The sequence below is a fragment of the Platichthys flesus genome, chromosome 6 (genome assembly GCF_949316205.1).
Source record: "Platichthys flesus chromosome 6, fPlaFle2.1, whole genome shotgun sequence".
NCBI lineage: Eukaryota > Metazoa > Chordata > Actinopteri > Pleuronectiformes > Pleuronectidae > Platichthys > Platichthys flesus.
The window spans coordinates 23,684,427-23,711,717 of record NC_084950.1 but is presented as its reverse complement, the minus strand read 5'-3'; the positions used below and the strand labels follow the sequence as shown (position 1 = coordinate 23,711,717).

General features: G+C 39.5%; 1 protein-coding gene across 1 annotated transcript; it reads right to left on the bottom strand.

Moving 5' to 3' along the window:
- Positions 1 to 9,632: 9,632 nt before the first annotated feature.
- Positions 9,633 to 15,121, bottom strand: LOC133955387 (high choriolytic enzyme 1-like). The gene is made up of 8 exons (XM_062390207.1): positions 15,011 to 15,121; positions 14,039 to 14,084; positions 13,078 to 13,230; positions 11,364 to 11,481; positions 10,629 to 10,807; positions 10,191 to 10,272; positions 9,847 to 9,984; positions 9,633 to 9,767 (listed from the first exon to the last, which is right to left on the bottom strand). The coding sequence occupies exons 1-8, from the start codon at positions 15,077 to 15,079 to the stop codon at positions 9,761 to 9,763; spliced, it is 792 nt and encodes a 263-aa protein (XP_062246191.1). The 5' UTR covers positions 15,080 to 15,121; the 3' UTR covers positions 9,633 to 9,760.
- Between the last annotated feature and the right edge of the window lie 12,170 nt (positions 15,122 to 27,291).

Sequence of the window (27,291 nt, the reverse complement as noted above, 5' to 3'; positions counted from 1 at the left end):
GGAAATTTAGGGTGAGTCGCCTCCTAGTGGACAATAAGTGAAGTGGCTTTAAATGAAACATTGTTCTCAGAGAAATCAATGAAAATATTCAAAACACCCTATATCACTTAAAAAAGTCCTAGTGCCGGAACTGGATTTTAATTATATCATGGTCAGTTCTAGGTCATGTCCCAGCCCTCCACAAAGTTTCAGATTTGGTTGAATAGTTTTAGCATAATCCTGCCGAAGAACTAAAAACCTCATTGGAGGAAATAAAAAACATAGCTTAATGTGTTTGAGTCGGGTTAGGAAAAATGTCTAACCCATCATTTATAGCAAATCTGCAGAATCTTAATTTATTATTAAGAGTTCCCCTGGTGACATTTGAGGACAGAAATTGTGTGACAATTCCCCCCCCCCCCCCCCCTTGCAGTCAGCCCTTACCAAAATGATACTCCACTGTTACGTGCTGCACTCTCCTTAAGGGAAGGATATGACCAGTTTAAAACAATGTCTAGTTGGTCAAGTCACACCCAGTACATGTCAATCTCTCCCTGTTTCCAGATGAGCCAGACGCATCCTGTCACCAAGAAGCTACCACATGCGCACAGTCAGGCTCCCTGCGCACGTGGCGCACAAGGACAGGGACATTTGTTTTGATTACAAAGGACCACAAAGGACCACAATGTGTCCTCAATCAGTGTCAGTGCAGGCAGCCTGTGTTGAATTAAAAAAAAGTTGTAAAAGTAACATATGAGAAACCCCATAGCACCTATTTTCAGTGTTTTGTGAGACAGAATATAATATACAACAACTACAAAAACAACAAACACAACAACAAAAATAATAATATGTGTTCAAAAAGAAACAAAATTCGTAAAATCTCTCTGATATAAATCTGTCTTAAGAAATCACTAAGTCCACTGACCTAATATCCTCGAGCAGATTGTTCCAGAGCCTCCTGGCCCAGACTGGGAGCTGTCCCTTTTGGTTTCAGACAGGTCTCTGGGACATATATAAGGAGTCTGTCTGGGGATCTCAAGGTAAGAGCTGGTGCATGGAGCACTAGAAAGTCGGATATATAAGATGGGCAGAGGCATTGAAGAGTCTTTAAATTGAACATCAACATCTTTAAATAATTTCTAAAACATACTGGGAGGAAGTGTATAGAATCTGCAATTCAAGTGGTGTGATCAAGTGTCTTCTATTTGAAAACCTGGCAGCTGAGTTCTATACGAGTTGAAATCGATCAGTACGTTTGATACAGGCAGGTTAAAATACAGCATCAATAATCCAGGCAGGATGAGATTGTGTAGCAGGCCCTGATGTGTCAAAATCAAGATAGAATGTCTTCTGTTGTTTCAGTTTTGTGATTTGTGTTGGAATGATCACACAACCAGTGGTGGAAGAAGTAGTCAGATTACTCAATATTGGTAAAGGCAGAGATATTGCACTATTCCGACTACGTAACCTTACTAGTCCTGTGTGGAAACTGTAACTGTAATCCTTATTAGAAAATGTAGTTTTAGTATTAGCTGGAAGTCTTTTAATATAGTTGTGATCAGGGCCGGTCTTTCCTACAGGCGACATAGGCGGTTGCCTAGGGCGCCACTCAGAGGGGGGCGCCAAAAACTGCGCCGAGCAAAAATTAAAATAAAATAAAATATTTTTTTTTTTGCTAGGCAGAGTTTTTTGCGCCCCCTTCTCTATGTGGTATGGCCAAAACTATTGTATTTAATTACTCTGACAGTAATTTAAGTAGGTTCATTAGAGAAATCAGTAAATGACAGCAGCACTCAAGTGGAACGTTTGGCACCGGAGCAGTTGCACCCCGTACTGTCAGGTGCAGTCTGGATGAGGAACTGAATGCTCCGTGTCGTTCCTGCTGCTGCTTCCATCCTGTATTCTACAGGGTAGTAGTGGGTGAGAGTCACCTACGTTAGCTCCTAAAGCCTCGCTTGATCACCACGGGTGTCATTGAGACGTGTTGACTGGTAAAACTTAGAAACTCCGCTGGGCAGTGAGGAGAGACACTCGCGCACTAGGTGGGCTGGGCTACATTCACCTGTATAGGTGTATATAGGTGTATATAATAATTGAACGTGTGTTTTATGCAGTTTAAAATGCAGTTACACTCAAAGAAATGCTTGTAATTGAAATTGTGTTTAATTTGAATAAGATGCAGTCTGGATGTGGAACTGAATGCTCCGTGTCGTTACTGCTGCTGCATTCATGCTGTATTCTACAGATATACTTTGTTGCTGTGGTTTCAATTTTTGGACCCATAACATATATCTCCAACCAATACTTGACATTAACATTTTTTATCTAACATTAGCGTAAAATGAGGCAAAAATTGAGGTACGAACCTCCTTGGTGTTGTCAGAACATGCTAGCACATTGAGGCTTATGGTTAGAGTGTGTGTGTCCAAGCAACTTCAACGAAGAAATAAATAATTTTATAATAAGTTTTCGTGTGTGGGGGGGGCGCCAGGAGTGAAGCTTGCCTAGAGCGCCAAATGTGCTAGGGCCGGCCCTGGTTGTGTAATCACACAACCAGGGCCAACGTAGGTGACTCTCACCCACTACTACCCTGTAGAATACAGGATGGAAGCAGCAGCAGGAACGACACGGAGCATTCAGTTCCTCATCCAGACTGCACCTGACAGTACGGGGTGCAACTGCTCCGGTGCCAAACGTTCCACTTGAGTGCTGCTGTCATTTACTGATTTCTCTAATGAACCTACTTAAATTACTGTCAGAGTAATTAAATACAATACTTTTGGCCATACCACATAGAGAAGGGGGCGCAAAAAACTCTGCCTAGCAAAAAAAAAAATATTTTATTTTATTTTAATTTTTGCTCGGCGCAGTTTTTGGCGCCCCCCTCTGAGTGGCGCCCTAGGCAACCGCCTATGTCGCCTGTAGGAAAGACCGGCCCTGATCACAACTATATTAAAAGACTTCCAGCTAATACTAAAACTACATTTTCTAATAAGGATTACAGTTACAGTTTCCACACAGGACTAGTAAGGTTACGTAGTCGGAATAGTGCAATATCTCTGCCTTTACCAATATTGAGTAATCTGACTACTTCTTCCACCACTGGTTGTGTGATCATTCCAACACAAATCACAAAACTGAAACAACAGAAGACATTCTATCTTGATTTTGACACATCAGGGCCTGCTACACAATCTCATCCTGCCTGGATTATTGATGCTGTATTTTAACCTGCCTGTATCAAACATACTGATCGATTTCAACTCGTATAGAACTCAGCTGCCAGGTTTTCAAATAGAAGACACTTGATCACACCACTTGAATTGCAGATTCTATACACTTCCTCCCAGTATGTTTTAGAAATTATTTAAAGATGTTGATGTTCAATTTAAAGACTCTTCAATGCCTCTGCCCATCTTATATATCCGACTTTCTAGTGCTCCATGCACCAGCTCTTACCTTGAGATCCCCAGACAGACTCCTTATATATGTCCCAGAGACCTGTCTGAAACCAAAAGGGACAGCTCCCAGTCTGGGCCAGGAGGCTCTGGAACAATCTGCTCGAGGATATTAGGTCAGTGGACTTAGTGATTTCTTAAGACAGATTTATATCAGAGAGATTTTACGAATTTTGTTTCTTTTTGAACACATATTATTATTTTTGTTGTTGTGTTTGTTGTTTTTGTAGTTGTTGTATATTATATTCTGTCTCACAAAACACTGAAAATAGGTGCTATGGGGTTTCTCATATGTTACTTTTACAACTTTTTTTTAATTCAACACAGGCTGCCTGCACTGACACTGATTGAGGACACATTGTGGTCCTTTGTGGTCCTTTGTAATCAAAACAAATGTCCCTGTCCTTGTGCGCCACGTGCGCAGGGAGCCTGACTGTGCGCATGTGGTAGCTTCTTGGTGACAGGATGCGTCTGGCTCATCTGGAAACAGGGAGAGATTGACATGTACTGGGTGTGACTTGACCAACTAGACATTGTTTTAAACTGGTCATATCCTTCCCTTAAGGAGAGTGCAGCACGTAACAGTGGAGTATCATTTTGGTAAGGGCTGACTGCAAGGGGGGGGGGGGGGGGGAATTGTCACACAATTTCTGTCCTCAAATGTCACCAGGGGAACTCTTAATAATAAATTAAGATTCTGCAGATTTGCTATAAATGATGGGTTAGACATTTTTCCTAACCCGACTCAAACACATTAAGCTATGTTTTTTATTTCCTCCAATGAGGTTTTTAGTTCTTCGGCAGGATTATGCTAAAACTATTCAACCAAATCTGAAACTTTGTGGAGGGCTGGGACATGACCTAGAACTGACCATGATATAATTAAAATCCAGTTCCGGCACTAGGACTTTTTTAAGTGATATAGGGTGTTTTGAATATTTTCATTGATTTCTCTGAGAACAATGTTTCATTTAAAGCCACTTCACTTATTGTCCACTAGGAGGCGACTCACCCTAAATTTCCCTAAACATTTTTAGAACACTCATCATTTTATGAGGGGCCATCTAGGGGTTCAGTATCTTGCCAAGGACACTTAGGCATGCAGATGCAGGATAGAGTGGGATTCGAACCAGCAACCGCTCTATCCCCTAGACCACGCTCTCCCCATAAACCAGACGCCCAACATCCATATTATTCATTAATGGTCATAGTTCAAGCTGGGGAGTTCTGTATCATCAGTACTAATAAATCGAACAAATAATAACTTAAAGGCTCTATCTTGCTGTATTTTCCCACTTTAGAAACAAAGTTGGTGAACTTAAAGAGACTCACAAGAGAAAGATTAAATGTTATGTTCGGAATCATTTAGTCTCTAATCCAAACAAGTAAAATGTTTTTACTATAGATATGATAATAAAGGTCCAAAAGCACTGGGGTTCTTCTATTACTAGTTAATATAATTTTCCCTCCCTGCCAGGTGAAACCATTGTTTTTAACTTTTCTGTTGTTTTTTTTTTAATCAATGAGGTCACTTTTATGTGTGTACTGCAGAATATTTCAAGGTTTTTTCAAACTTTGATGGAAAACACATACAATCCAGAGGAAAATCTGATTGGGTTTGCTATAACAGTGTTTAAACTTATAACCACTAGCAGCAGCAGTGATTTGTTGGTGTTTTATTCATTCAGCACTTTGACATAACCTGTTTAGTGTCAGTGTTCAGGATGGAGAATGTGCTACAGGCGATGACAGACTGAAATCATCAGGTTTCTGGATTACTCATCCTGGAATCTGAAGTCCAAGCAGGTTCTAAACAAGTGCGTCATTCCTCCCAGATGATGGCTGCCAAGTGTCAGGGTTGAAAGATACGCTGGTCCGACAGAGTGGGCCTAAGCTCCATTGTATCTCGAAGAGCTTGGAGTGTGTTATTATTTCAAAAAGATCACTTCTCTTCACTGAATGCATACCTACTTTCAACCTCTCCTCTCTACCCCCTTTATCTCCTCTCTATCTCCTCAACAACCAGTCGAGGCTGAATGCCACCCACACTGGGTCTGGTTTTGTTGGAGGTTTCTTCCTGTTGAATACAATATATATTTGGATTTGCTATTGAAAATCACGCCCCTGCGTCTGGCCCTGGTTGTGATATATATAACCTCAGCCAAGCATTTATTTGTTTGTTAGCAACATAATGCAAAAGACTACACCACTGATAACCATGAGGTTTTGTGGAGGTTAGGGGCATGAGGGAAAAACTTGGTGCAGATCAGGGGGCAGATGTAGGTCTTTTCCCCCTTTCTTAAACAGTGTGAGAATTTTTTTCAAATTTTTCCTGATTTCTCAGAGAATACTGAAACTGGTAGGAGAGTTTTTGGTACCTATCAAGGTAAAGATCTGGACATGGGGACATTAAATGTATTTATGTTTAAATATACGTTATCTTTATAATTTTAAAATAAAAGTGTTGAATGACTGCTCATACGCACTAGCCGGACGTTGTCGGACTCACAATTCTAGTCAGAATGTGAGTCTGAGACCGCTCCATTGGGCTGTGATTATGGGGCGTGTTTCAACTGACCAGGAAGTAAAATTCCTCTTCGCTCAATTGGATAGACCTACAACCAATCAGAGCAACGTGTGACGTATGCTAAGCAACGCATTGTGAGTTATTTACTAACCCGGGTTCCCAAGCCTTAAATAACAGCTGGCTCCCATCCACTCCCATGTTAAACCTTTGTGCCGGTCACACCGGAGGCTGAAGCACCGCGAGGCAGCCTTGGCGCAGCGCGGTGCTTCAGCCTCCGGTGTGACCGGCACAAAGCCGTGCAGCGATCTACTGGATCAACGGGTGAAATTATTAGCGCTGCCCGGCGGTTCAGCGTCGCTTCAGTGTCCGTTGTGAACAGCCAAGCGCCGGGGCGATAGGGATTAGCGCGGTGCTTTGGCGTCGCCTCCAAGTTCTGTGTTCCTGTTTCAAAATGAATACGCTGTCGATGTCTTCTAAAACAGACTCAATGGCAGCAACTACACATCTCAGCTCGCCAGCGGCAGGCATGTTTGTTGAAAACGAATTCAACCCAAGGGCACTTTGATGACGTAGTTGATCACGTTACCGTTGATCATCTGTCAATCATCGTATAAAGCCCGCCCTGACAATCTGATTGGCCCGGTCGGGCATAATTTTTTCCCAACGGAGCGACTCCAGACCGAACTGCCCGACCAAAAATGTTGTGGGTGGGGCTAAGTTCGTCTGGCATCCAGGCTACTTACGCACTAATATCTCGGTTATCCTCCGGTTTAAAGGATCCAGATTTTGGCCCTTATCCCGATTCTGATAAACCACATTTTACATTACATTACTTGTCATTTAGCTGACGCTTTTGTCCAAAGCGACTTACATTTTTTGAACACTCAGCATTTATGAGGGGCCATTTTAGGAGTTCAGTATCTTGCCAAGGACACTTAGGCATGCAGATGGGAAAGAGTGGGAGTGCTTCAGCCATTCTCATTAACAATTCAACTGTGTCACACCGCTGACAAAAGACTGCCGTACTCATACAGAACTTTGTCTCCATCATGACCTGATCCCATTAGTCACGGCTCTTTAGCGTCATCCAGGTGGAATATTTGCTGTTGTACCCCATTACTGGCTAATAGGTGTATAAGGCAGATCCAAAACACAGTGTTGGCATTATGTATTATGTAGAAGCGCTAATGAAGCTAGCGTAAGTTCAGTCAGGTAGACATAACCTGCAGACTATCAGCTGATCAGGGGCGTTCCTATACATAGGAACGCCCAATGGAGGACTTAACCTGCCTAGTGATCAGCTGATTGGGGGTGTGCATTATCATCCAATCAGGTCGGGCGCGGGCTCTGTCAGCCAGTCATTTAGCAGCTGTCAAACTTTAAATGTCCCTTTCCTCTCTCCCTCAGCCTGCCATCATCCAGCGTCTCACGAAACCCCTCCTCCACCCCATTCTCCTCCCGGCTCGAAGGACATTCACCTCATCCGGACCTCAACGGATCGCGGATTACGCCAACGGATCAAGGATCATAGCAGCGCCAAATCATGGTGGCAGCTGATCGCGGACAAAGAATATTCAAAACTTCCTATCAAGATATGATTACTAGTGGCATTCATTGCACTTCTGTCCATCCTGGAAGAGGGATCCCTTGCATGCGTCTCTTCCTGAGGTTTCTACTTTTTTCCTGTCAAGGTTTTTGTAGTTTTTCCTTACCCTTGTGAGGGTTGAGGGCAGAGGATGCCACACTAGCAAGTTCAATAGGACTACGAGCACTAGATTTGCCTTCCAAACTTACATTAGACGATAAACCACCACCAGTGTCTAGACCCCGGGGGGTATTCCTGTTCGATGCTCTGCTACACCCCCTTCTAAATCCTGATGACATCTCACAGGGGTCTAAAATGCCAAAGACTGTTTAACATTCTCATTTCTGTGCGTGTAAAAAGAAAATAAATAAAATCTGTTAATTGGAAATCAAGTCTCTCCTGATTGAAATATTATTCTAACCATGGTAGTGTTAACCATCAAAGGAGGCTATGTAAACCATCCATTATTAAGTAACTAGGCTACTTGTATTTATCATGTATATGGGGATATGAATAACAAGATTTTGCAATGTTCCATGGAAACATCATATCCTTAATATAATCAAAACCTGGATAAGTCTCATAACCGGGATACTAGTGCGCATGTAAGTTACTGATGTTACTTTGGTTTCATGTGTTTTTTTTGACAGTGGGGATTATTCAGTTTGGTTCAATGTCGGGCCCCCAATTCCCTTTTGCCTGGGCCCCTCACAGTCCCTTGAAATGTTCCAGATAGTAGCATAATTGGTATTAGCAGCAGTCGCAGCAGCAGCTATAATAGTTGTGATGAGTAAATAATTGTTGACCTGGTCCTGGACTCTGCACTAAGCCACCATTGTTCATCCATGAGGTTCATTAGGGAAAATACACAGAAAAGACAATTTTAAACCTGAGAGATTGAATTGGCAGCAATAACAGTGACCGCATGTCAACCTCTGTGACCTCGAACACACTTCAAGAGCACCTATGTCAGACTCCTGTGCCCCAAGACCACAGACAAGTGATCTCAAAGCAAAGAAGATGTTCATTCAAGAGCAATATCAGCGTTAAATATTTGAACGCCTTCTTTGAATGCCGTGCAGACCAAGCTTACAATAAAGATGCTATTGCACGTGGCTCTGTGTGTGTATGTGTGTGTGTGTTGCTGCTACGTATCTTCATGAAAACTAATAACACATAATTATAATTGTTACATTATTATCTGTCTTTTCCCAACTGTCAATCTATATGTCACTTATATTTAGTTTTTTCGTTGTATTTCACCAATATAAAAAATAAATAAATTGGAGAAAGTAATGGGTGGGTACTGGGTGGATGAGTATATGTGTGGATTAGGAAGATGTGCATCTCTAATTTCTACGATCTCTTCGGCTCCGTTTCTAACCAGTCCTATAAAAACAAGTTGGTGCAACCGGCCCTCACTGACTGACTAACTGACACTTACAACTAGTTAGTTTCACCAAAATAATCTAGATGATCACTTGCAGCACTTTCATGACAATGTTGTTTGGTTTTCATGACAGAGTTGTTTGGTTTTCTATGTTTTAGGCCCATCCTGAAGCCCCCAGTAGACATGGCTCTGATCAAATACTACAGTCTGGGTTTGGTTTCCCTTCTACATTTCAACATGTCCCTTGTTTTGGTGTGTTACTCATTTTGTTGATGAAGAGCTTGGGTCACTACATACGTACAGTAGATGTACAGAACCCACACCCCCACCAGCGTATGGCACAATCTTATCCCTGGTTCATCCCAGTTAAAACCTAAACACGAGTCAAGTACAGACTTAAAATCATTGAGTCCTCTGTTATGCTAAAAACTTGATGTAAATGATGTCGGGGCTTTTTTTTTTTTTTCGTTTGAAGAATTGGTCACCATTTACTTCAACTGTATTGGATTTGGTTTTTTCTTGACTCAAACACATCACCTCCCCATCCATCCACATAACCGTGAGTAGATAATGTAATATGTCAAAACTGCAGCTTTTAAACATCTTTTTCCTCACACAAACTTCAGTAGTAAACTTTGTATTGTGGAACATGAGTGTCTAGAAGTACAGAAACAACAAACAAGGATGCAGTGAACGTGTATATGAAGTTTTATTGTTGATATAATGTCCCAAATTGTATGAAAGGGTGGGAGAGGATCCTCAGAATCTTAAACAGATGATTTGATGTCTGAGTCGGCTTCATATTGTCACGGCTGCTTTTAACACCTGGTAGAAAAACACATGTCATTATCTATAGTTAAGTGTGTAATGTGTAACACACACCAACACACACACTGTTACTTACGGTTTAAACATTGAACACTTGTACAGCCTGTTCAGTCTCTGGATGTCATTGCTGCTCATCTGGGTGGCCATGCCTATCTCTACATTAGAGTTGGGGATGGGCTCCATGGTGGCCTTATTGTTTGCAGAGAAGGCAAACCTGGAATCAATGCACAGTTTGGTTGTTTAATGTTTGGTTTGTTTAAAATAGATAGTAGAAACTAGTTGTAAATGCTTGTTGTCACTATGTGATAATGTAGCATTTACTTAATTAAGAATTATGTATATGTAATTTTAATTTGGGTCCTTCCCCAAAAATCACAGCACAGTCAGTCAATGTGTGAACAACTGGCAGCATCCTCGAACCTGTGGTACTGCATGACAGAGTTGTAGTCGTAGGGGGTGTCCATGTTCAGAGTGTCGATCTTGTCGAAGGCGTACGCCAAACCTGAGAGATCGGAAAATCATAGGGTTAGGAAAAAAGGAGAAACTGTGTCTTTGATCAGGCCAGGTTCTTATCAATTATTTTGATAATCGAATGATCATTTTACAAACATTTTCAAGCAAAAATGCCTAAATAACAGCTTGGTCCAGCTCCTCCAATGTAATGGACTGATGCTGAGATTTGGACTGTTGTTCCATTCAAAACGTAGTCTGAATACATCACCCTAATTTCCCTGAAATTATTATTTTCCTTATTTTTTTCTGACTAAATAAATATGATAGAATAATTGTGTGAAAATTTGTTGAAGTTCCATCCCTAAATGTTACTGTTGGGTCTGCGGTTGTATAGTGAGTGCTGACCGGGCTGGATGTTCTCCCACATGATTCGGATGTACTGGTCTCTGTCGGAGCGACACTGCTCATGGTTGAAGCCGAGGGCGTGGAGCAGCTCGTGCTGGACGGTGTTGTGGTAGAGGCAGCCCTGACGGGCTAGAGACAATGTTTGGGAGTAACCACGGCGGCCAACGAAGGAATAGCAGCTGAATATAATGAAAACGAAAAGAATAATAATCAAAACAGGCAGGAACAGTTCTTTCAGTGGGACTCATTTTACTCATTCAGACATGACCTGTCTGATATTGTTATCATCAGGAGATATTATTTCAACAACATATTTAATAATCAGTGAACAAATTTGACTTCTAAAAATGTTCTCTGTTATATTTAGAACTAAAATAAAGCTCATAAGGGAAACTAATATCATTTCAGCTTGGATTTACAATTTTTTTGAATTAATAAATAGCTTAATAATAGCTTTAACTTGACCCAGGATACTTTATCGATCTAAAATGTATTTGATTATATTCAGCCATAAAGAAAATGTGCAATCCTGTTTTTCCTATAAATGCTACCTTTATATTGTAAATTTCATTTCTGATAACTGATACCAATTATTATCGCCTGACTTTATTTCATAGTACAGCAACAGTCAATATGCTTAATAAAACTTACATACACACTCACACACACAGACACACTCACACACACACACACACTCACACAAACACACACACACACACACATACAGATTCTTACCCGGTGTCAGACTTGATGCTCAGAAAGTCTCTCTGGCCGGTTCTTTGGACGAAGCGAATGCAGGAGACCTCGTTGAAGGACTGCAGCCCTCGCTCGATGATGGAGCGCTCACGGGAAGCTGAAAGGACACATACATGAGGAGCCATACTATATTTGCACACACACACTTTAATATTTGCCACTTTGAAGCTTTTAACTCTGTTCAGAGACAAAAGTGTGTATTTCACTGAGTGACACCTGATCATATCGAATAAAATAATGACAAGCAGAAGGCAAATTAGAAAAAAAAAGGGAAAGACATTCTTTTGCATAATACAAATATTTGGAGCTGCAATGTCTGGCCTCCTTTCTACATATAGTATGTACAAAAAGACTTAACGGAATAAAAACATTTCTAGTTATATTATAAAATGTTACGATTTATTTAGTTTATAACGATTTTTTGTTGTATTTATCCATTGGAAAACTTCACCAAAAGAGAAGTGAAAAGATGCTGTTGGATACAGATAGAGTGAATTTAGGTAATCTGAGACATTGGGTAATGTGGATCACCGGAGCTTCAGTCTATTTCCTATTCTGACAAAATCTAGTCGAGAACTTTTACCAAAGGTTAGCATGCACATGAATTCATGATAAGGTCAATGACTGCAAGGACTGCTTATACCTGAGTAGGCCCAGTAGAAAGGTCAATTACTGAATGAATAATCTGCTGTTGATTGAGTTTGTATAGAATTAAAAAAAATATGATACACCTTGATTATTTGTGTAGTTTCTTTATCTACGGTAGGGCTATTTCTAAAGAACTATATTACTCTTACATATTACACTAATATGAATTAATGACATTTCTATGAATAATATACATTTTCGGCCACAGCTGTGGCTGGGGCTGAGGGTTAGAGCTGTCGTCCTCCAACCAGAAGGTCGGCAGTTCAATGCCGTAGTGTCCTTCGTCTAGATTCTGAACCCTGAATGGCCCTTCATAGAAAAAATATGCTGCCCATAGATGACGCACTGAATGAATGTGTGTGAATAGGTGTATGGCAAAACTGTAATGTAAAGCACTTTGAGTGGTCATCAAGAGAAAAGCGTTATACAAAGACGGCTCATCTTTTCATTATGCTTTAAAAAAAATTGTGATATTGAGCTTGAAATGCATAAAGTAAGGGGATTCAGGCTTTTTTGTGAAAGCCTAATAAAAGTTTGATTACAAAGAGACTGGTCCCATATTATTAAAGTCAGACAGAATTATATTTTTGCATGGAGTAAAGATGGCTCTAAGCTGTGACATGTTTTTTCTGACAATGATATTTCCATTCTTTCTTTTGGAGTGGTTATAAAACATGTTACAAAAAAAGGTGTAACCTATTGATTTAATGTATAGAAAATATATAAATGACTAAGTCGCAGAGGTCGAATTTGCTGAAAAGGTCAAATTCACCCCTATTTGATATTGCAATTTGAATAAGTTACACAAATAGATCCAAAAGTAATAATAATATGAAATCAGTGAACTTCATGAGAAAGCATACAAGATGCACAAGCTGTGTTAAAACATTTCACACATGTAATAGTTTGCATAATTAATGATCATACTAATAATATAAATATAACACAAATTTAATCTTTAATTCCTTTTTATGGATCAGAGGCCAGCATTCCTGTATGTCTCATGTCAGAGTGGACAACTGTTAAAAACTCTCCAGTCACTTACCGTAATGTGAGGCGATGGTGTAGGGCACGTACACGTTTCCATCAGCCGACTTGGGCCACATGCAGCCGTTGTTGACGCACGGATCACTGTTTCTCTCATTCTCATTGTCATAGGCGATGTCATCTATGACAAGGGGCTCATCCACCCTACGCACTGTTGGGAGAAAATGTCAAAGTCTCAATTTAACATGACCGGGAAAAAAGAGGTTAACTTGTAAAATAATATAATTATACATGTGGAAGGTTTGACTGAGATTATACATTTAATCTGTTACTAATCTGATCAAAATTACAAATTTAGACCAACATCAGTGTTGTTAACTCACATTGTTTCAGAAAAGTTCAAGTTATAGCTAAAGCCTTTCTCATGATCTCTTCTTAGTTTGGTTAGTCAAGTTTACTTGACATTTTAAAAGTATACAACCCACAAGGGCTGTCCACATACTTATGACTGTTCCTGTAACTAGCTGTTACAGCTGTCAAAATGTTATGTTGTAGAACTTAAAGTCTTAATGGAAACAAACACAGGTATTGAATTCATGACAATAGGAATCTGGCATTTGAATTAAAAAAAATATGATACACCTTGATTATTTGTATAGTTTCTTTATCTAGGCTAGGGCTATTTCTAAAGAACTATATTACCCTTACATATTACGCTAATATGAATTAATGACATTTCTATGAATAATATATATTTTTGGCCACAGCTGTGGCCGAAAAGTCACTGGTCTGCCAGTGTTTTATAGGAAGCCACCAAGGAGGGAACCTTTATGTTCCTAGTGATTTTGTTTTAATTTGGTCCATGTCCTATGTACTAACGTGGAGGAAGCTGGATTTATGAACAATATGGTAGCTAGCCACCAGGTGGCGATCCGGATGCTTTGGCTTCACTTGTCGGAGGCAGTCATGCCGTCCATCTTAAGACACAGTCTGTGGTTTGGACATGTAAAGTTTCTTACCAACATCACGGTTGGCTCTCCACAGGAGCTCAGAGACAGGCAGATCCTGGAACAGGGAGATGACACCATTCATTATGAAAATGTTGAAGTGTTAATCTGTAAATAATATGTGCAAAGTGCTGAAAACAACACAATGTCATTGTGTGTCTCCATCCTCAATTTTTTTCCTGTTCAAACCCTTTTACCGCAGACATGGAATGGTTCTGTTGCATATTTTACTTTGAACCCATTAGCCTTTCGACCCAAATTATCTGGTTCTAGAGCAACTGTGTAATTTATTTGTACATTATTGATGACAATCGTTTAGTTAAAAACTGGTGAAAACATAGAACCAAGGTTCAATGAATCCTGAAGGTATGAAGCTCAGAGAACCAGCGCTAATTTAATGGAAAAGATGAAAAACATAGATATTTTTGTGTTTTCGTCATTACGTCGTTCCCATAGTTATTTACTGTCTCTCTAATGTGTAGTGTTTACTAAGATGAACTCATATTATACTTTGTTGCATTTGATTATGTAATACAGTTCTAAAAGACATTTCATAATATTTGATATTTGATGTACTCATATAATCTTAAGTGTCTATCATTCAAAATCTAGTGATGATGTAGCCTATTTTTTTATTTTTCATACATATAAAGTCTTGAGATAAGAAATCTTGTGTTTTTCATTTATTAATATTGTGAGTATTACACCATACATTTAAATGTTTTTGTTTTGTCCATTTATACATATTCCCTGTGAAATAAAGTTAACATTATATTACACAGCAGTTGTTGAATGATATGTATGTGTGTGGATTTTAGAAGCTTGTTAAGAGAACAGATCCATGGATGACAGAACTCTCCTGATGTCATTCAGAGAAACAAGAAAAAATTCCAGCATTACGTTACCAACAAAGCATACAAGTAAAGTTTAAATCTTGTTGCCTTATTATAAATCTGAACACAAAGATTTGACCCATTTCCTCACCTTCTCTTCAGCCCAGGAACCGTCAGAGGCCACGAGGAGGATCAGGAGACTGAGAGCGTACTTCGACATGTTAGCAGTCTGTGAAAACCTGGATCCTGCTGCAGTATCTGTTTGTATCTTACATTATATATGCTAAAACCATCACTTTGCTTAGTGATAAGATGCACTTTACCTTGAAAACATGCTGCTGATTCCCACATTAGCTAACCAAAATAAAGTCTGATTGTGGTATCAACGGTTTCCCTGAGAGTGCTGGCTCTGAGGACACCTGTTGATGTTTAGGAAACAGGTCAGTCTGTTGAATGAAGATTCATCCAAATAAAGATTTTATTTATTGTTAGCTACAGCTGATCTGTCTCCGATTTTATTTTCACGTTTTTATTACTTTTCTGTCTACATTTTACTACCCTCTATAGAAGCCCGTTTTTGCCATGAAAAAACCCCAACATGAAATGATAAAAATAATAAATCATTCATTTTGTACTTGATATCTCATAAGTTTGAATGGTACTGTCATAGAAAGTAAAGTTTTGTGACTTGGTCTGTAAACGTTTAATGGCCCAATAGTGTTTTATGAAAGAAAAGGTCTTCCAGTAGAAAAATATTTACTATAATATCACAAATAAAAACACTAACTCTCTCGTAATTTGCATTAGAATATGAAGTGTTTGGCCAAATTTACATTCAACATTTAAATTCACCACATGAATTCTAAGTTTGCTATCATTATTTTTTTTAAAAGGGGCTTGAATAAAAGAGTACATACAACACATTAAGCAGAATTTTGTTATATGCCTTTTTTTTAATAACGATTTATACTTTTGTAATACATTTTACTTTGTCCCAAAATTTAGATACATTTCATTATATATATAATAAAAGTTAAAAACTGATTTAATTATTCATGTTTTTATTTTTTTTATCTCTTTAATAATTTCTGGTTAAATCAGGTTAGAGTGAATTATTCATCCACAGAATAATTCATGCATAATCATAAAATCGAATTTATTATTAATACATTTCTTTTTAAGACAAAACGTAATACAGAAATTACAAAAGAGTAAAAAGTTATCAGCATATGCATTTATGGTTTGATTGACAAACAAGCAGAAGATATTTTGGCAGTTGAACAAAGCAATAAAAAGGAGTGATGTCAAATTTAAATGACAGTCTTTTACCCTGTCACAGTTGTTTAAGCAGGAGTGCGTACGGGCGGATGGCTTTTTCCACAATCTCCTCCTCCTGTTTCTCGGATAACCCGTCCCTGATTGGAACCAGCCAATATAAACCATCTTTGTGCTTCTCGATGTACTGGGGGTTGACTCGATTCTGCAGAACCACTTGGTAGTCCTTGCCCGTTGAGACGGAGGTGAAGGATTTGGTGTAGGGTAACGCCTCAGATAGGTTTGGTGTGGAATAAATCCCCCTTCCGCAAGCCTGACGTGGGCCTGCCTGTTGAGAGAAAAAAACATTTAAAAATTTACCCTTGAACACCGTCAACTGTGCTGCCAGTCAAATTAAATTTGCACCTCTTATACACAGGTTTGATAAACCCTGGATGAAACTGCTTAAACAAGGTGAGTGACTCTTTTCCCATTGCCAGGAGAGGAGCTTGCTGTTCTGCTTTTTTTTACCCGTTTGACGTCACAAGTGTACGATAACTGTACGACAACTGTGGCACTCTCTCACCTTGTCGTCAATAACCTGCTACTGAATTGTTTGACCATGGAGTGAATGCTGTTTTCATCCTCTCCCATTGAAGACAAGTTCTAAATGTTAGTTGGTGTTATTGAGTTTTTTGACCAGTGGAGAAATAAGCTTTATTTGTGCGGATCTGTGCAGCAGAGATCCGTAAAGGAACAGGCACTCAAAACAGGTCAATCTGAGGAGGGCTGTTTCAGACAGGGTAAAAAGGGTACTGTTTTAAATGATCCTTGTGGTATAACAACCTGAGAGATTTTTCTGTTCTGAGGAGAATTTATGAATTGAACTCTCCGGATATTCTACGAAGGGGCAGTTTGTGAGCATGTAAATATCAGAGAGAGACCCTCTTCTCATGACATTTCTCTGGCCAGGCCCCAGGTAAAAACAATGTGAGAACCCACAGAATGAGATCCTTTGCTAGATTCTCTGCTAGTGAGTGGGGTTTTGAACGTTCTTAGCCCGCGACAGATGCACAATAAAAAGAAGTGGTGCCAAACACGTGGAATACATTGATGAAGATGTCAAGTGGGATTTTTGGCTAAAGGGCTGCCGTAGGTTTCAATGTGCTGTTAAAAAAAAAAAAAAAGCCTGCAGCTGAATTAATACGTTACGTCGTTCCTCTGCCTGCTGAAAAGAAACAATACTGCTGCATTGTTAATGAGTTAAAGGCAATCGCTGGAGAAAACCCAGACCCAATTGTACTGATATTCTCTGGAGTTCATGTAGGAAAACCGCTAAACACCGAAGTTTGCGTCTTTGTTAGGAACCTATTGTTGTGAGCATTTCTTTACAAAACTGACTTTTGCAACAATCTTGATAACTAGCTTAAAGCTGCTCTTAAAGTGTTAATAATTCAGTATTGCCCGCAAAGGATGTTAGAATAACTGGAGAGCCCTTGACAAGACAGAGGTTCCCCATCCCAAACAAAGCAAACAGGAAGCACATGACCACAATTTGCAGTGAGCTAGGGTTGGGATAATTTGTAAATACTAGGTTTTCAGTTTCTGTTTTTCAATGGGCAGTGCGTCTATTTAAAACTAGTATTTCAACAGTCACTATATATGCAATAGCTCATTGTCTCGGTCAAGCAGAGCTATGAAGACACAGATATTTTCAAACTGGCCCAGCTGACAGTTGTCCAAGCAACAAAGTTCATAGCACAGATCCATACAGATGTCATGGACCGATTGTCTGGTCCGTCAAACTCCTTAAGTTCGCGGATGACACCACCCTCATTCAGCTCATCTCTGGTGGGGATGAGTCCGCCTACAGGTGGGAGATTGACCATCTGGTGACCTGGTGTGATCAGAACAACCTGGAGCTCAATGCTCTGAAAACAGTGGAGATGGTTGTGGACTTCAGGAAGAACCCAGCCCCATCCTCTCCCATCTGACCCAGTCGTCACTACGAAGTCCTTCTGCTTCCTGGGCACCATCATCTGAACATCAGCTCCCTCACCAAAAGAGGTCAACAGAGGATGTACCTCCTGCGGCAGCTGAAGAAGTTCAACCTGCCAAAGACAAGGATGGTGCACTTCTACACCTGCATCATTGAGTCCATCCTCACCTCCTCCATCACCATCTAGTTCGCTGCTGCTACCGCTAACGACAAAAGTAGGCTGCAGCGTATCATCCGTTCTGCTGAGAAGGTGATCGGCTGCAATCTGCCATCTCTACAGGACCTGTTTGCCTCAAGGATCCTGAGGCATGCAGGTAAGATTGTGGCTGATCATGCCAACCCGGGTCACAACTCTTTGAGGTTCTTCCCTCGGGCAGGAGGGACCAAAACCGCCCGCCACAAGAGCAGCTTCTTCCCGGCTGCAGTTGGCCTCATCAACAAGGCCCGGGACCCCCAACTGACTTTTATTCCACCCCCACACCTCTAGGATGTGTTAAATTAACACATTATATTATATTATATTATACTGCATTACATTGCATATTGCAATCTGACACTGTTCACTGTCTTGCATTTCACTTTTTACTTCACTTTTTATATCTTTTATCTATTATATATATTTTATTTAGATATGTTTTTGTCTAAATAAATGTTACTTTGTATAAATATTAGAAAAAGAGAGTAAATAAGAAGTAAATAGTGAGTAAATATGTATTGTTTCTTTTTATTGCTTTTCTTATGTGTGTTGTATTTATTGTGTTTGTATGTTTTTATGTTCTATGTTCATTGTATGCACCAATAACCAGAGCAAATTCCTCGTAGGTGTAAACCTACTTAGCAATAATTAGATTCTGATTCTGATTCTTATTCTGATTCTGAACAGTCAGAGTCTGAACACTTCCTGAAGCCACTGTATGAGGTCCTGCAGATTTTCTGACTTGTCAATATCGTCCTCATCATCATAATGTAACAATAAGCACCACTCCCCACACTCTACACACTCACACTTACACAAACAGAACTAACATCCTACTAAATGCAACACCACAAAAACAAAATCTTCTCCAGAACACACAAAGTCTATACTTAAATTACATCCCTGTTTCCTTCTTCCATCCACTACCAAGTTTACACCGTTATGTAAATTTTGACATGCCACCCAGTTCATTAAACCCTGGTGGTCTCACTAATTTTGACTCATCCCACTAAGTTATAAAACCAACAACATTAACCGAAATATAACAAACCTTGAATTGTGATATGATGATGCCTTGAGCGCCGGCCTTTGATGTCCCATGGTAGGACACGGGCCACTCTCCTGCCTTTGAGATTTCTGTTTTTGTATTGACGGACACGGACACCTGGGACCGCCTTCTTTGCTGTGGAACGCCTTCACCGGGCTCCACGGAGAGCTCTTCGCGCAGCTCAGATTTTTCTAACTACACGTTGGCATGGCGGTGAGCCTACGGATAGCCGTTGGCTGTGATTGGTCCGCTAACAAGCATTTCGGAACGACATCATTTCCGGTCCTCAAACTTCCTGTTTCATTTCCTATATCACAATAAACTCAAACACAACTACGTTGTGTGTTAAGCCAGCGGAGTTGTCCAGCTGACGGTGGCTGGTTAGAGCCCTGACGGCATGTTTGTACGATCACATACGGTTATAACGAACTTTCATAACGGCGCTAGCGTACTAGCACCATGCTAACTGCGGTGGTAACTGACTTTAATTCTACAGCTATCATCACACTGTAGCACTAAAAACACTACAATTGTGGGATAGATTTAGCAAATGTTTAGCACATTTTTAGTAATGATTTAGGATTTGAAAGGCTGAAACTTTTTGTTTAAAAAACTTGAAATGTAATAATAATAATAATAAAGTACAAGTACCTCAAAGTAAAATTGTGAAATATGGCCAAAATGGCCACTAAATGGAAAAAAGCAGGCTTCCTGTTACGTTTTTCTAATTACATCTATACTTTTTTGTTTGTCTGTTCATGATATATCTGTGTATCGATTTTTGTGAAGAATGATCGATGTGAACGCGTTCCAGGGGTCTCTGGGGTCACCGTTCAACCATTTTGCCACGCCCATTGAAAATTTCTCCAGAATATGTAAATTCCACCACTTTCTAATTAAAATAATTCTTACAATTTCAATAGGGCCTCACTGTCTGTCAGTGCCTGTCAGTGCTCGGGCCCTATTTGTAAAAAATAAACAAAACAAAAAGAATACAAAAGCAGTGGCATACACATAGAAGACACAATTGAAGGTGTTAACAGAGCTTTCAGGGTTGAGGGCCAACGATGTGCTGTAAACAAAAACACATGATCTCCTCAGCAGACATATGCTCTACCCCTTACCTGAGTGTTCCCAAGATTTCAGCGATGTTGTGAACACGTCTGGAGAATCCCCTGCTGCGTTCTTCAAATGTGAAATGGAAAACTTAGGAGAACTCTGGACCTCTTTCTCAAGACAAATTCTAGAGTTCATCTCTGAAACCTGCTTGTGAGGCCTGTAAACAATCTTTATGGAGTGGAGAGACATCGATTGGAGAGACAAATTCATTTAAAGGTTGATCTTATGCATCAAAGCTTTTTGAAAAAAGGAGACGGAGCAGGTAGATTGCAGGTTGTTTATTCCATCGGTCTATAAAGTACACATACAGATAAGATATTATTTTTCCATATTCATCTTGATATGCAAATGACATATGACAGCATCGGAATACTTTGTTCCTATTACATCAAAAGACAGGAATTTTTTCAAAGCCCAACAACAGATATGTGTTTGTGTGTGAGAGAGAGTCCTTCCTCTGTTAGACCTCTTTCACTAGAAGGCCATAAGGACGGATGGCCCTTTCTACCATCTCCTGCTATTAATCTTCTGAATTTCCCTTTGGGATGGGGACCAGCCAGTAGAGGTCGTTATTGTACTTCTTTCTGTACGCAGGGTTGATTCGATTCTGCAGAACCCCTTTGTACGTTTTGCCATTCTTGCAGGAGGTGAACGCTTTGGCGGAGCTGTCCGTCTCACTTATGTCCGGTGTGGAGTAAATCCCCTTGCCATAGGCCTCCCCTGGTCCTGGCTGTTAAAAAGAAGTATGAATTTGAATTCATTAACATTTATGGAATTTGTACATAACATGTATAACAATAATTTTAACAGTTACAACAATCATTGTATTACAGTAGCATTATTGAAATACAGTGTGTTATTGTCTTAGCAAAGTTGACAATAATCACATCCTTGTCTTTTTCTACTTCAATGTTTTTGTTATGGTTTGCATGTAGTTTTTAGCTTTCAAATTATATTTTTTACTCTTAAATAAAAAGGTTAATAAAGAGAAGAGATCATTTTACATTTTGTGGTTTGAAATCTGTCAGGGTATGGGGTGCCGTTTGTAAAGCAGCTCACGCTGAAAATAACAGCAACGTTTTGTCACATTTAGCTTCAAACCATGTTTAAAAACTGGTGTGAATTTTTAAGTCACTTTTTTGCACATTTACAACAACTTAGAGATATTTTAAATATTTAATCCAAATATTAAATGTTACACTTAAATGTTAAATCTAAATGTTAATGCTAAATCTAAATCTAAATCTAAATGTTAAAGTTAAATCTAAATGTGAAATCTAAATCTAAATGTTAAATCTAAATCTAAATGTTAAATCTAAATCTAAATGTTAAATTTAAATCTAAATGTTAAATGTTAAATCTGAATCTAAATCTAAATCTAAATCTAAATGTTAAATTTAAAACTAAATGTTAAATCTAAATGTTAAATCTAAATCTAAATGCTAAATCCAAATCTAAATCTAAATCTAAATGTTAAATCTAAATCTAAATGTTAAAGGGGACATATTATGAAAAATCCACTTTTGTAGTGCTTCTACACATTAATGTGGGTATCTGGCATGTCAACCGTCTCAAACACTCTGGAAAAAAACAACTCCCGCGATTTGTTGTGGTTCCTATATGTAAGAAACTATACGATAGAGTGCGTTGAATGGGAATACGACCAGAATTGACGTCATAGAGATCTGGCCGAGAAGCAGAGCATGCGGTCGGGGTAAGTCATGAGCCCAAGCCTCCTCCTCAGCTTGGGCTCGCTGGGTGATGTCATCAGGATGATGGCTCCATGTCAGCAGCTCGCTTCTGGTGGACCTGTCCGTGTTTGTTTACGGTTAGCAGCAGGGAGCTAACGCTAGCTTGCTGTTAGTTTGTGTTTAAAGTTGCAGCACTTTCTGGAATGGCTGCTTGTGCACGTTTTTACAGCAGTATTGCATGTAGCAGCCCACCCGGGAAGCAGCGGAGATCTGGTCGAGAAGCAGAGCCTGCGGTCGGGGTAAGTCACATGCCAAAGCCCTCTCCTCAGCTCGGGCTCGCTATGTGATGTCGGATTACTGGCTCCATGTCATCTGCTCGCTTCTGGTGGACCTGTCGGTGTTTGTTTACAGTTAGCAGCAGCCACCTGAATGATCTCCCCACGGACAGGGGACTTTGACAGTGCGTGTCTTGTGTCGCAGTGAGTGTCTTTAACTAGAAAAGCTGTTGTTTTGTTTTTCGGTAATTGACGGTGACATGTAAACTAGGTGGCGTAAGCCTCATAGCAATCAGTGCCCGGCTTGCCGGCTGGCTTTGGCGGCAGCTGCAGCCGGCTGCTCGGTGGCGGGTTGGATCCCGGCTGTACCCGGGCGGCTCACTGCGAGACTGGTGATGCTCCCGCTGACTTCACACACCTGAGAGCCGGACAGGTCTCACCAGCTCAGGGCTCCCCATGTCTGCAGAGTATGTTTCATTTTCATCATTGATCATGATCGATCTGTGACAAATGTCCAGCCTTTGTGTCCCCTGTGTGTGTCCCGCTACGGTTAGCAGCAGCGGGCTAACGCTAGTTTGCTGTTAGTTTGTGTTTAAAGTTGCAGCACTTTCTGGGATGGCTGCTTGTGAACGTATTTACAGCAGTATTGCATGTGGAACCCCGGCTGGGAAGCATCGGACTGGGAGGTGGGGGGAGAGATCCCATTTCGGGTCCGGAGTTGAGGAATAATGCTCTCGGAGTCGCAGCTTGTGTGTGTGTGTTTCGGCCCGGTTTTCTATTACACAAATACAATTACACAAATATTACACAAATATCTAATGCATGTATTTAAATAATGTACCTTTATCTTTATCAGAACATGTAGTGCAGTTTGAAAATTGTAGCTTCAATGAAGTAACACAACAAGCGGATACAGAAATACATTTGTAGCAGAGTGACTTAAAATGATTTTAACAACCTTAAATATGCTAAGGGAAGATTTAAGAAGATTTAAGAAACTGGATGTGTGTTTGTGTGTGCGCTCAGAATATATGCCCTGTATGAATAAAAACTAGTGCTGTCAATAGATTAAAATATTTAATCGCAATTAATCGCATTTTAAGTCATAGTTAACTCAAAATGAATCGCGATTAATCGTAAATTTGTATCTATTCTAAATGTCCCTTCATTTATTTTTTCCCCCTCATTTTTTTTTTTTAATGCTCTATCAACATGGACAAGTGGATTGGCTTGCTTTATGCAAATGTTTTATTTTATTGAAAAACAACATTGCCAAACAGGGCGCTACAAAATAAAATTATAAAGTGCACATTTCAGGTAAACAAGGACAAGGCCTATAGTGCAGTTAAACCATGGCTTAATATTTTCTTTTTTTCAAGTTTGCTGTGAACATAGCAGTCAGGCCTCTCAAACAGACAAGCAACAAAATAACAAACAAACAAAATACACAGGCACGTGTCGGCCTACTTTGAAATAAATTAAACACAGAACTGTGTAGGGCTATTTGAGTCCTCCCTATATTTGTGGGAAATGTATGAAATAAGAAGTACCCTGTTTTTAAATAAATAAAAACATATAGCTGTAGCCTAATAACTTGAAAATATATATTTTAGTTGGCGAAATATTAAAACAAAAAGCGAGAGCAGGTCAGACTGGAGGCGAACAGGGATTCTGAAGCTCGATAAAAACCAACTGCAGCTTCTGCTTTGATCGAGAAGCTGCGGCGCTGATCTCTGATCAGCTGAGACCAGAGAAACTCAGTGTTTTAGCTGTTTCCATAGTTAAGAAGCAGTCAGTCACTGAGCTCTGATCTCACTGTGTCTCTCTGAGCGAGTGCGCGGGTGCAGGGGGCGGGGCTAGGGTGCGCTATCTGGAACCACACACACACACACAGACGCACACACAGACGCTAACACACACTCGCCCGCTCCTTGTACTTCATTACGGCCTGATACGATGATGTTTAAAAAAATTATTGTGACTTAATCAAGCACCAACATGCAAAAGCGTGTGTCACACGGCGAAAGCGTGAGAGTTGGCAGCTCTGCGTTAATCTCGCGATAAAAAAATGAACGGCGTTAAAATGGGTTTGCGTTAACGCCGTTAATAACGCGTTAAACTGACAGCACTAATAAAAACACATACAATTATAGTGTATACACACATATCTAATGCATGTATTTAAATAATGTACATCTTTATCAGAAGGTGTAGTAGTTTGAAAATTGTAGCTTCAATAAAGAAACACAAAAAACGGATACAGAGATATATGTGTAGGACAGTGACTTAAAAGGATTTTAACAACCTTAAATATGCTAAGGGGAGATTTAAGATGTGTGTGCGTGTGTGTGTGTCTGTGTCTTTGTGTGTGTGAGTGTGTGTGTGTATCGGCAGCGGGGCGGTGAGAGGGGGGGTGGGTTGTTGGTGAGAGGGGGGGCGGGGCGATGAGATGGGGGGGGCGGGGCACTCAAAACAGGTCAATCTGAGGAAGTCGTTTTAGACAGGGTAAAAAGAGTGCGGTTTGAGATCCTTGTGGTATTTTGACCAAAAAATGTTACAGACATTTCATTAAGACCCCAAGGAGCCCAATCAACTGTGGTAAAATGGGCATAATATGTCCCCTTTAAATCTAAATGTTTAACTAATATGCAAATTCAAATGCCGGTAACAGGAAGTAACAAAATAAAAGCTTGAGGAGGTCAGAGTGTGTTTATAGTGGCAAATAACGAATAAATCTTATCGGGGAAATGGACTCTTGGACATGGATTATCGTGATTAACTACTTACAATTTTGGATTGCTGCCAGAACAGCTATGCTGATATTCTCCGCTAACGCCGATTCATTCATCAACATGTTTGCAGAGAGACCATCACCGACAGGAGAGTGTACCGGGCAGAGGCGGGCGAACATGACTGATCAGTCCAAGTGCGCCTCCTTGTGGCTGGCTATAGAGGCTACAGGTCATAAGTCCTGCAACCTTCATAAAAGTGACACTAAAAACTCAAAAAACTCTTCAAATAAAGTTTCTCCAACCTTTTTTGTTATTTTATGTAGTTAATATCATGGCTTAAATATTTAGTTTCACCCAAAACATTTAGTTTTAACAGTTATATTTAGATTTAGATTTAACATTTAGATTTAGATTCAGTTTTAACATTTAGATTTATATTTAACATTTAGATTTGTTAAATTTAAATTTAAATTTAACATTTAGATTTAGATTTGTTAAATTTAAATTTAAATTTAACATTTAGATTTAGATTTAACATTTAGATTTAGATTAAACATTTAGATTTCACATTTAGATTTAGATTGAAATTTAACATTTAGATTTAGCATATATATTTAACATTTAACATTTAAGTGTAACATTTAACATTTGGATTTAAATATTTAAAATATCTCTAAGTTGACAAATATTGTTGTAAATGTGCAAAAAAGTGACTCTAACAAATTCACACTAGTTTTTTAAACATTGTTTGAAGCTAAATGTGACAAAATGTTGTTGTTATTTTCAGCGTGAGTTGCTTTACAAACGGCACCCCATATCAGGGATGCTTCAGTCAGGACATGATGAAATTAAAATTAAAACTCAAAAGCAGTGTGTATGTCTTTTAAACTCAATTTTTTTTCTCTCAGCATGAATCTAAATTTGTCTCCTGTTAAACTGAATTTAAATATCAGAGCTGGTTTGATTTACTGGACATTTAAATTAAAAGTTCCATAAGCTGAAATGTAAAGAGTACTCATTCATTCAGTTACTGGGATAAATAATGTGAATGTGTGATTCTACAGCATTCACACTGATAACAATGGATATGTAATCAAACCTTGTAGTGATCTCCGATGATGCCGTTGGCACCGGCCTTTGATGTCCCGTGGTAAGACACAGGCCACTCCACTGGGCTTGACTGGATGCTACGGTACGTGGTTCCCAGCCAGGTATTTCCACAATACTTGTCCAGCACCTGTGACAAATTGTTGACATCACATACTTTGGATGGTTCATGAAGAAGCAGAGATGTTTGTTGCCTCTGTGTCTTTCTGTTTGCTTTGTGTTTTTGTGAGCAGGATTACAAAAAATGTGAAGGACAGATCTGCACCAAACTTGTTGGAGGATTGAGACATTGGGCCAGAGAAGAACAAACTCAGCTGGTGATGCTTGTTGCTGGACAGACTTCACGTTGCCAGTGCAGAGTGCTCCCAGAGCCTCCAGTGCAATGCTTCTATCAACCATGGTTACAGTGAGCTCTCATCCTACAGAAGTAATGAGCTCACATTTAAATGCAAACCCTTTGTGATACACACAGGTCAGGATTTGGGTCTGGCAAAGTTGACAAGTTTACAATCTTTTTTTCTTCCCAGATAGGAACAGCCTAATGAAATCTTCCAGAGAAATGGGGACAGACACACACATTTATAAACATATTATGAGGACAGTGGATTAGTCATCTGCTTTAAGCATTAAATAAAAGGGGACTCAAACCTTTCACTGTAGCGCTACATGTGCATAAATACATGTAGTACATAAAAAGCTAAGTATTATCAATAATGTCATTTAAGATCCATCTGGGATTTTACATTCATGCATTAGATGAAATTTAAAATTTTCAAAAAAGTGAGATATTATTTTTTTACATTTTTAAATGACAAACTATATAACACAAACTGTTGGCTGGCAATAAGCTGATGATAGTTATTGGAATAGAAATATACAATTAGAAGTCACCTTGTTTTTAATCACAGGTAGTTATAGTTGAAGGTTCCGGTATTTTCTCTCTTGCTTCATACTTGTCTGGAAGCACAGACACTTACTGAGAGTTGAGTTCTCCATGGAAGAATGTTCGTC

Coding starts and splice junctions, on each gene's coding strand:
- LOC133955387 (XM_062390207.1), bottom strand. CDS start 15,079: ATGTCGAAGTACGCTCTCAGTCTCCTGATCCTCCTCGTGGCCTCTGAC. Junction 14,085..15,010: donor GTTCCTGGGCTGAAGAGAAG/GTGAGGAAATGG, acceptor TCCCTGTTCCAG/GATCTGCCTGTCTCTGAGCT. Junction 13,231..14,038: donor GAGAGCCAACCGTGATGTTG/GTAAGAAACTTT, acceptor TTCTCCCAACAG/TGCGTAGGGTGGATGAGCCC.